At 44.4% G+C, this 11,813-nt stretch overlaps 1 protein-coding gene across 1 annotated transcript in view; it reads left to right on the top strand.

The window, feature by feature from the left end:
• Positions 1–5,514, top strand: part of LOC148477173 (uncharacterized) — a 58,677-nt gene extending 53,163 nt beyond the window's left edge. The window contains exon 9 of the mRNA XM_088457084.1: positions 3,679–5,514. Coding sequence (XP_088313210.1) covers positions 3,679–5,421 — 1,743 coding nt within the window. The 3' untranslated portion in view covers positions 5,422–5,514. The remainder of the gene's footprint in view (positions 1–3,678) is intronic.
• Positions 5,515–11,813: the final 6,299 nt, after the last annotated feature.

Raw genomic sequence — 11,813 nt, 5'->3', positions numbered from 1 at the left:
CACAAGTGCAAAAGGGCAGGCATGCTGACACCTGTAGTTCCACTGTAAAATACAATAGTTTAGAACTATATCCCACATTAATACCCCCGTAACCACAGCCCAGGGGTGAGGGGAAGAGCCCCGGGCTTCAGCCTAAGCCTGGTGTTTCGGGAGAGGGGGGACCCTTAACATGAACAATAACAAACAAGCAGCTTGCACATATTTCTCTGATATGTGCAGGCTGCTTGTTCGGGAGAGAAAGTCGAGCAAGGTACTCGGGGCTTCAACACAGACAGGATCGATCAAATGCACCATAAAACAACACGATCCTGTCAAAACCAGGAGCATAGTAAATTCCCAATTTTTTAAGTAAAAAAAAAACGTCCGTTTGGTCGATCCGGGACAAATCGGGACCAACACGAATCTTAGTAAATTTACCCCTTAGGGTCCCATTAAAATTCAATGTAGCTGTAACTCAGTATAAATACTATGTTTAAAAAAATAATGTATTCAATGACAGCTGTTTTAAAAAAGGAAATCTTGATAATCTGTATCAACAAAGTTAAAAAACAATGGTCCTCCTTGTAAGATGTATTCATTATGTAAAAAAAGCACAGAGGAAAAAAACAGGATTTCCTGAAAACATGTATTTGTACCATCCAGGAACCAAGATATATATATATATATATATATATATATATCTAATGTCCCAATGCAATTACCTGGTCCGTTAAATAGATAATGAGTTCATGTCCCAAATAGCAATTGCCGATAGTCAGGTCAGTACTGTATAAATATGTTGCATTAAACAACAAATTACCACGGCTGATGCCGGGATCACACTCACGCTACTTTGTATGAAGAACACTGCCCTATGGCAGCGAGCCATCCATCCGAGCATCCCAGTATAGTATCTGCACATGCACGGCACCATCTTGCCACTCTGTATAAGCGACATGGTGAAGGACAGACATCTTCCTCATGGCTTTGGAGACCCACGACCTTACTCACTACATCCATCGTTCCAGACCCTGCATTGCTACCCTCAGAGAGGAGAGTCACCGGCTAGTGAGGTCTCTGCACTCCTGTACCAACACAGGCTCCACTCCATCTATGAATATATACTACAGTGAGTGTGGCTGTACACTCCATTTCAATCAATAAACCACAGAGCCTGGACAGGTTACCTGACTGGTCATTGCCTACACAATAAACCCCTGGTGTGTACAGTATTCAGCTTGTCATTCAGGCTGCGCGCACATCCCCAACAGGGGTTGTGAATTATATTCTGGTTGTTGGGATGTTGCTGGTCAGAATACCGACAGCTGACAGCCAGAATCCCCTCACCCATAGGACGTAACAGTGAGTACTTCTTTAACCCCTACCCTAACCCACCCTCCCCGGTGCCTAACCCTAACCTCCCGCCTAGAGCCTCAACCTAACCTCCCCCTCATCACACCCTAAACCTAACACCCTCCCCCCTAGTGCCTAAACCTAACCTCCCCCTCCCCGCACCCTAATCCTCCCTCCCCCTAGTGCCTAACCCTAACCCCGCTACACAACACAATGGCACAACAATTCCCAGGCAGTGCATAATAGCTCCAAGAGCGCACAGCTCCGACAGGCACCCAGAATACTTCAATACAGAGGAGACACCTCAATATATAAATAAGAGAAGAGGGATCAGAGCCTCCAGAGTGTATACAAAAATATGCAATACTTCGCGGGCACTGCAGCACTCTCTCTTTATTACATGGTGGGTACTGCGACACTGAATTATTTGACAGGCACTGCAACACCCTGCATTATTTGGTGGACACTACTAACTCCCTCATTATATAGCGGGCACTGTGACACTCTCTACATTATACGGTGGGCACTGCAATGTTCTCTGCATTATATTGTAGTCATTGTGATGCTCTCCGTTTTGTCTGACGGTCACTAAAATGCTCTCTGTATTATCTGGCAGTCACTAAAAAATGCTATCCTTATTGGGTTACTAAAATATGTATACACACCCGGTGTATTCACTCATAGAGCCTGATTCACCAAGGGCCGCTACTGCAATTACGCTCGCAGGCAACCGATTGTTGCGTTCTGTGCATTGCAAAGTCTCCACTGTGATCGCAGTGAGTACACAGACCCATTGCAGAGTGATTGACAGGAAGTGACTGTTTGTGGGAGGTGACGGGGGGGGGGGGGGTTGTTCGGAGAAAGGCAGGCGTGTCAGTGTATGTGAACACCGTTGGTTGGGTGTGCATAAATTAGTCACTGTGATGGCATACGCAGCCTGAGCTTTCACTGCGTGCTGGAAGGTTAGCAATTCCTGAGTAATGTCTGACCTTGTGCAAGTGTGCGTGAGGCACCGATTTGTACTCCATGTTACCGATATTTTTGCAGACTTGCAAAATAATATAGATATGTGTAAGATATGGTGGGCGTCCTTATGTTGTGCTGCGACGGCATAGCGATCACATAGATTGCATATCATTGCAATGAGACTGCGTTCATAATCGCGATCCGTGCTGAATCAGCCCCATAATCCCAAAGGATGGGGTGATTAAAGGAACCAAAACCATGTAAAGCAGGAGATCAAAAACTGGAAGGTTCCCACCAATAAAGACAATATATAGAAAGGACACGTAGTACGTAGACTATACTATGACTCTTGTTGAATGTTGCATGTAGCAGTTTCTTTTTTTCCACGTTCCCAATTTTCATATATATAAAATTGCATGAAAAAAGAAGAAACAAACAACCCATTTGGCGTAATATTTTTGATAAAAAGTAACGGTAACTTATTTAAGTAAAAAATACAGCTTAAAATAATCTTGTCACCACACATAGAAAAAGATAAAAAGAAGTTGCAATTGTCCGGCGGTCACTAAAATGCTCTCCATATTGTCCGGCGGTCACTAAAATGCTCTCCGTATTGTCTGGCAGTCACTAAAATGCTCTCCGTATTGTCCGGCGGTCACTAAAATGCTCTCCGTATTGTCTGGCAGTCACTAAAATGCTCTCCGTATTGTCTTGCAGTCACTAAAATTGCAGATGGAATGAGTGGTCCTTACACTACTGAGCACGCACCATTTTCTGAGTTATCACTCACTCCAAAGTCGCATGGATCTGCATAAGTAGGTGAATGCGAGCAGGATAACAGGAAATGGGCTGTAACTGGATGGGTAGCACTGAGTTGCATGATACAACCCATTCTCATAAGTATGTCATGGACGTGTCATTTGTTTTACGAAGTTGAAGAATCAGCATGGAGGGTGGCATTAACATCTATCTTGCCACCGGGCAAGTGGGATGAAGTTACGTCACTGAGTTGATGGGTCACTTTTCTGGGGTTTTATGGGGGGGGGGGGGTTTAATTGTTTTTTTTCCCCCCCTCAAAAGATACGATTTAAATTCATGTATGTCATAGAGAGGTAAACAAGGGATTTAAACAGTATTTTATTTAATTAAATTTTGTTTTAAATCTGGGCCTATGTTTAATTGTACTCTTTTTGTCTATTGGGCAGGGGTCTTAGGGCCAAACTATACGTCACCTGTACGATGTGTGCATTTTCCTATATTGGAAGATGTTTATTTTCTTCAACAATAAACAGTGTTTATAGTCTGATGTTTCAATATGTTTAATGGATGTTTTCTTAGTGCAAATTGCATCACTAATACAACTCTACTTTATTCTTATAGAAAGAAAAGACTCAGTCTGAGAGCACAGAGGAGAATATTCTAACTTCAGAACCAGACACTCTGAGCTTTAAGTGGGTTGGTAAAACTAGTAGCTATATTGAAACCAAGGCAGACCCACATGAAAGAATTATTGATGCTCTTAAGAAATCGGATCACTTTATAGAACATTATAAAAAATCATCGTATCTGAATATTTTTAGCAACAATCTTAATGCAAGAATTAATCCATCAGTACTATGTTGTTTTCTTGGAAAAGATGAAACTCTTGATCTACTACAACTACCTATAGGTAAAAATAAAAAGATGCCACCAGAGACCCCAGCTTACCCAAAAAGAAGTGATGGGTTATTTTTTAAAGTGAACAAAAATGGAAAGACTGAGGGGGAAGCTCCAAGGATAATATTGCATTTCAACAAGCAGAAACCTTATAATAATACAGCACTGGCCGTCTTTGGATACAGTGGTGAAACCATTGAAGATGCTCTGAAAAATGATAAGAGATTTAAGGACATGAACGTGCTATATCTTAAAGGGACGAAGAAGAAACAATATGAGTGCACAGTAACATTGCCTAGCCTAGAAGATGATACATACACCATATATGTACCAAACAAAAGTAAGGGTTTACGCAAACCTAAAGATACCGGATCACATGAAGAGGGTACGGAGTCCAATCCTATTGTCCCCACTACTCCACCCAGTGCTGACCCAGGGGACTTCACGTCTACTGAGGCTTATAAGAAAATGGCAGAGAGAAATATCAATATTTTTAATGTGTATGTCGACAAGAACAAGGACCTTAATAAGACATGGGGCATCATCAAAGAGGATTACAGTAACAATGTAAAAAATGCCCTCCTAAATGCGAGAACCATGAGAATGCTTACGAGGCCCCTCAACAGTGTGGCAATGATTTGGTTTACAGAAGGTGGTAAAACACATCAAGGAACCTGTATGGTCCTGACTGGTAACCTGTTCCTCACCTGTTGTCATGTAGTAAAGAGCCTTCTGAATAAACCAGGTGATTGCAAAGCTCATATAATATTTGACTATGAAAGTGAAGATAAAAATGAAGATCTAGGTAATTCAGATTATGAATTTTCTATTAAAATTCTGGCAAGTTCTGAGGAAAACGATTATGCGATCTTTAGCGTAGCTACATTTTCTCCTAATGAAGGCTTGTTACAGTACGTAGCTCTGCCACCAGAATGTGGCACAGTGGGCATCATCGGCCATCCAGGAGGTCAGTGCAAACAGATTGATTTGTGTTCAGTAATCAACTTCTACGACCGCAGTGAAGTTATTGAGAGAACAATGAACGGTGTCCATGTACTGAGTTTCCCTAAATTTTCTGAAATTAATGACCGAAGGAAGGTGACTTATAATACACATCTTTATAATGGTGCTTCCGGGGCTCCAGTGTTCAATGGACATGGAGAGCTTGTGGCAATGCACCAAGCAGGGTCTTCAGTTCCTGCTCCATTAAGAAAATTTCATGTGATAGAGTATGGAAGGTCAATGGTTGACATAGTCATTGATGGAGCTGTTAAAATTCCAGAGTTGCGTCGAGCATTTAAGGAAATTGTTAAAAAGAATAGATCATTACACGACTATATAATGGGCTCACATCCAGTACCAATGCAGCCCATTATTAGAGAACTGAAACGTTCCTGGGAAGTTGAAACAAACCCTGAGTTCAACGATAATGGTTCAGGGAATTCCCCTATGGATACGTCAGTCTAGATTCAGTTGTTGGTAATGACCACCAAACAATACTGAAGAAAAAAATATATAAACATGATATTCCTTTATATGGGACCTTCTAGAAAAATAAATTATCTGCAAAATTATTTTCTGAACTAACGAAATGACATTAGTTTCATTCTGCTGGGAAATTAATTTAAGCTCTCATGTCACTATATAAATATATTCTGAAATGATCTGCTCACCTTGCTGACAGGATGAATAAGCCCCAACCACCCAGAGCGCTGCCCTGATCATCTAGGACATATACGCACAATCTGACTTGCACACCCATCGTTAGAAAAGTCCCCTCTGCCTGTCAGAATAGGTACTGGGGGGGTGCTGCAAACTCCGCTGTATCCATACTGGTGATGACAAATTCTTCCATTTGGGCCACTTATATTTTCTATGCTGCCAGGCAGAAGTAAGTGTAATTCAAGGACAAAGGTGGAAATTCACCTTCTGCCACCTCTCGTGCCTATTAAACCTTTCCAGGCGATCAGGTCTGCAGCCATAAAGACGTCACCAGGGGATTTTCCCCAAGTTTAGGGAGCTCAGATGGGCCAGAAGAGACCAGGATTGAGTTCACCCCTGTGCACAGAACCACGTGATCAATATTGATGCAGCGGTAATTTAAATCTACAATCAGCCCCTGGGCAGTAATGAAGCCACGTATCATAACTTTCAGTGTCTGCGCCACACCTGCTCTCCCTCCACTACACTTAATTTATAATAGGCGCCCATCGTCACTTATTACTATGTACGGCAAGTTGTACGCTCCGAGTAACTGCAGGAAACAGAGCATCACTGGTACATAAAGAAAAGCTCCTCGTCACCAACTATATCTAGTGAAAGTCATTACTACACCACTGATGAGTTAGACAGAGCAGGGAATTTTTGGAACTTTTTACTTTCTTGACAACCGCCTACTACACCCCTGGTCTAAGAACACAGCAGAGAGGCATACAAATAATTTTATGTGTATGTCAAGAAAAGCATATTAAAATGCCTATCATCAAAGTGGATATCAGTAACAATGTACAAAAAGCTGACGTTATGTTCTGTAAGATCAGGGAACACATAAAGGGCAGCATGCTATTTACTGGGGGTGCCTATAATTGTCTTATTGTAGCACTATTGTGCATTAGCTGTTAGTAGGTGTTTAATCATAATTTACTAGTACATACAGGATAATGCACCTTAGGCAATACCTATCCAATGTTTGATATGTTTTTGAAAGATAGAGTAGTTAATTAGAAGATGAGGAACTGACTCTTACATGTACAAGAACTAGGCCCGTGCACAAACAAATGTTCATGGAAAAGACATCAGAATGGAACGCGGAACTGTCACATGATAATGATATTAGGATGTACTGTATTAGACCTGAGATTAAATGATCAGTTAAATGATGTAATTACGTTGATTTGTACTGGATAAAACTGAAGCTATATTCTCACTTCTTGATCTGTTTTGTGTCTTCAATAAATTTTTAAAGAAAAAAGAAGCCTTATAGCAGAGCACTTATTCTCTTATAATGGTCATTCTATATATCTTGAATAGTGGCCTCCCTACCTTTTGATGCACCTGGTGCAGGTAGCTCCGCAGCATGCTGGGAAATAGGGGCTGTGGCCTCGTGACAAGGGGTGTGGCCTTGCAGGTGGGGCCACGCACCCGAACCCCAGTTTTAGTCTCTCCGAGGGTCCTGGAGGTGCGGGAGTCAGCATTTTGGTGTCACCCCTTGGCGGGTGACACCCGGGTGCGTCCCGCACCCCCCCTTGTGACGCCGCTGATCTTGGATAAAGCTGGCAAAAGATTTAAGCCGCCTATGGGTTGATAGCTCGAAACAGTCCGAGCTAAACCATGATATGCCATTCCCCGCATACCCCCACCATAATGGTAACTGATTACTGTTAAAGGTAACTGATTCATTGAATTGAGTAATAAATAAGACTAACGGGTGGCTGAGAAGACATCGCAGACAACCAGCACGGCCCAATGTAATGTATGTTTACAGAGATGGGACACCCACCTCACACTGGGCTCGGAGGAAACCACCCCCCTTAATGGGCCAGGCTGAACGTTCCTCAAGGACACCTAACTTCAATGGAGAGGTGCCCCACAATCCTGCAATTACCACTGCAGCCGCTGAAGAGCAATAATTTCCTACCTAACAGTGATGAGGACACTTGTGCATTTTACCTTTGTCGCATATTTTGTGGCAAAAAGACTCTGGCAGGACACTTGGCACGGCTAAGTCGCAGAGTCCTTGGGGTGCAACACAGGGCTATTTGGTGCGATTTGAAAATACCTGTGGACACATCTGTATGATGTATCTAGTTATTTTACATTTGACACTAATAAGTACAACCAGGGGCTGACTGGCAACTTTTAGCCAGGGGGGGGGCAAATGCAATCAAGTGGCCCCGGCTATTCTACCAGCACACGGCAATTGCAAAATAGTCGTGGTTTATCTAATGGGGTTGCGATTTAAATGTGTAATGAAATACGAGGGTTGTTCAAAAAGTAATGCCTAAATGCTCACAACTCAAATTTTATTATAGATACAGATTGGAAAATTTGCAGTAAAATACTTTGAAGTCTTAGTAACAGAATGACTCTACTCAACAAATTCACCATCTGCCCTCAAACATTTTCTCCACCTCTCAACCCAAGCTGTGAATCCACTTTGGAAAAATTCCAGTGGTTGGTGTTTGACCCAGGAACATATGGCGTTTTTAACAACCTCTATGTCTTCAAAATGTTGACCCCGGAGACAGTATTTGAGAGGGCCAAACAGATGAAAGTCAAAAGGGGCCAAATCAGGACTGTATGGTGGATATGGCATTATTGCCGACCCCATTTTGGCAATGGCCGCAGATGTTGCCATCGAAGTGTGAGATCTGGCATTGTCGTGGTGTAAGAAGACATTTGACAGTGGAATTGTTGACCCTTTTTTGCGGATGGCTTCTTTCAGCTTCTTAAGTGTAATAATGTATCGATCACTGTTGATTGATTGGGTTTGTTCCAAGTAATCGATGAGAATAACACCTCGGCAATCCCAGAAGAATGTGGCCATGACTTTGTTTATGGAACGCTGTGATTTAAACTTTTTTGGCCTAGGGGAACTTGGGTGTTTCCATTGCTTTGAATGGGCCTTTGTTTCTGGGTCATAAAGGAATACTCAGGTCTCATCTCCTGTAATGACATTTTCCAAAAATATCTCACGGTTGGCTTCAAAGTTGGTCAAAAGGTCATTGCACACTTCCACCCTCTGGGCCTTATGATCCCTGGTTAATTGCTTTGGAACCCATTTAGCACACACTTTATGATATCCCAAATCATTGATTAGTATTTCTACAGTGCCATGGCTACATTCAAGATCATCACTGATATCTCTGATGGTCACACGACGGTCTTTCTGAATCATGGCATCGACTTTGTGTCGGTTCTCCGCTGTCACTGCAGATGATGGTCTGCCACCACGAGGTTTGTCGCACACGGACGATTCTCCCGATTGAAAACGCTTCATCCACCTTCTGACATCGCTATAGTCACTTGTCCGCTCACCATACACTTTGTTCAGTCTTCTGTGGATTTCTGTAGCACTGCAGCCTCCTTTTTCCAGAAATTCAATGACGGCTCTTTGTTTCATCTTGGATTCCATGGTATTTCTTGGACTACCTAAACAAAAATACATATATAGCTAGCAGACATATTAAACTACAAACTGACAAAGTTTCAAATAAATGTTGCATATTATTTCAGAGTTATGAGCATTTAGGCATTACTATTTGAACAACCCTAGTATATAAAAAAATTATTATGTCTAACAGCTATAGTCAAATACATCATCTCCCAGGGCTGCCTGACAGAGACTATTCTAGTGACTGATATAAAATATAGGAAGCAATATACGTACAATAACCACCTGACAGCCCCTCCAATGTCCACCTCACAGCTCCACATCCTGCCCCGTCACATATTCATTGTCTCATAGATCACGGCTGTCCGCACCCAACTTGTACACAATTATCGTCCAGTCCACATTTTCTGCTGCTAGTTATTAGAATGAACATTACTGTCAGTGCACAAAGGCAGAACCACAGTAATGCTGGGTACGCACTATACAATATATTGATAGTACAACAGACAAACTGTATTTGGTTAAGTGTGTTTGCTCGAGTGTACACACAAGATATATCGTGTCTGCTGTACAGCATGACAGATGCTCTATATCTTGCAGATCAGATATATTGTGCTCATCTGCCGTTATGTACGGACGACCCACCGACCGACCCATACACTGGCCGGCAGGAAACATCGACACTGATCTCACAACTGGGTGTGCAAATTTAAATACCCACCCAGTTGTGATGACCGGCCAGACATATTGAGCATCCCATTGGTAAGTGTGGATGCTTACCAAAATGGCCGCTCGGTCTGTGGGTCTGTCGCTTGATTGGGCTGTCGGCGTAGTGTTACTGTGATTGTGGTAGTTGGGCAAGTAGCCTAGATACTGGTCTATATTGCATGCCTCAGAGGCGGATATGTCTGTAACTTAGTACACTGCTGCTAGGAGTCACGGCCCACCAGTCATTGGTCACCAAAGAGGGGCATGGTGGTGTGCCCAGTGCTGCACAGTACTTTGGTATGCACAGGGCTGCACAGTACTAGCATTCGCGCTAGGCAGTTTTAACGGAGCACCCCACCCTGCACGGCGCCCCACTAGAACAACATGCCAGTGTCCCGCGGGTGGCAAAAAATGCGGTGCATAATCACCACCGGTACTTTGTGTGCCCTGTGCTGTACAGTACTTTGGTGTGCCCAGTGCTGCATAGTACCATAGTGCAAACCTCCCAACTGTCCCGCTTCCAGCGGGACAGTCCCGTTTTTCTGGGGCTGTCCCGCTGTCCCGCCCGCGGGCCGCAGTGTCCCGCGGTGAGGGGGAAGTTGGGGAGAGCACACCCGCTGCTCTGCCTAGCAGAGCAGCGGGTGTGCAGAAGGTGAACAGATGCCGTGCGCATCGCACGGCATCTGTTCACTAGCATAGGGAGAGCCTGGGGGGCTGCCCAGCATCTCCGAGAGTGCTGGGCACGCCCCCTATAGTGACAAAAACGGGGGAAAGCCGGGAGGCTCTGCCCCATTTTCATTTGGCCCCGCCCCCTTTCCAGAAGCACTGCCCCTTTTCCGGTCGCCCTGTCCCTTCTTCCAATCTCCAAAAGTTGGGAGGTATGCCATAGTGTGCCCAGTGCTGCACAGTACTATAGTGTACCCAGTGCTGAATCTTACCTGCTGTCAGTGTGGACCCAGCAAGATGAAGCTTCCCTCTCTCTTTACATGCGGCAGCAGCAGTTAATCTGGGGAAGGCACATGGGCAGCAGGAGTCCTGACAAACTCCTTCGACAAGCCCTGCACCCTTTTTTGACTCTCCAGCCCCTTGGGTTCCTGGGAAAGGAAACCTGTCTCTCTACTGGCCGGCGGCGCCATGTTTTTGAAGCCTGTTGTAGGAGCAGCCATTTTCTGTTAGTTACTGCTGGTTTACCTTACATATATTACAGCACACAGCAGCCCTGAGTCACTCAGCATTGTTGTCCTCACATATAGTAATATATATATATATATATATATTAGGGATGAGCGGGTTCGGTTCCCTGAGAGCCGAACCCACCCGAACTTCGGGGATCCGGGGCGATCCGAGCCCAAGCTCGGATTTCCCTGTCTGCCCCGGATACCTCTCCCGAGGCAAAACCTCGAGATCTGCTGTCGGATCTCAAAGGTTTTGCCTCGAGCGGCCATTTAAAAAAAATGCCTTTGCCTTTAATGGGCAAAGTGCTGATTGGCTGACAGAGCCGTCTGTCATGGCTCTCAGCCAATCAGCATTATGGTGCTCATTTGCATGTAGCACGGACTTGTGAGATCCGTGCTACATGCATCTGTGTGATTGACAGTGACACAGAGCACAGATGGGTCCGTGAGACCCGTCTGTGCTGCTGTGGTAAAAAAAAAAAAAAAAACCTGTGTAAAAAAAGAAAAAATGGCGTGCCCCCCCCAAAAGAGAGCAACCAGCCCCGGGCATTAGTGACCCAGTGCTGGGTGTGCTTAAATACAGGGGACAAACGACGTAGGGGTCCCCTGTACTTAAGCACAACCAGCACCGGGCTAGTCAGAACCAGCGCTGGTTGCCAAAATACGGGGGACAAACGACGTAGGGGTCCCCCGTATTCTGCGCAACCAGCTCTGGGCTCTGATCCGGTCCTGGTTCTGGAAATACAGGGGAAAAAAATTAGTAGGGTTCCCCTGTATGTTCCAGAACCAGCACTGGACTTTTTCTAGCGGGGGGCTGATGCCACAGCCAGGGGAGCCCTTTCACAGGGCCCCCCAGCCGCAGC

Source organism: Taudactylus pleione, unplaced genomic scaffold (genome assembly GCF_031769625.1).
Source record: "Taudactylus pleione unplaced genomic scaffold, aTauple2 ptg000738l, whole genome shotgun sequence".
Classification (NCBI taxonomy): Eukaryota; Metazoa; Chordata; class Amphibia; order Anura; family Myobatrachidae; genus Taudactylus; species Taudactylus pleione.
The sequence above is the reverse complement of the archived record's forward strand: the minus strand, read 5'-3'. Positions and strand labels throughout refer to the sequence as shown.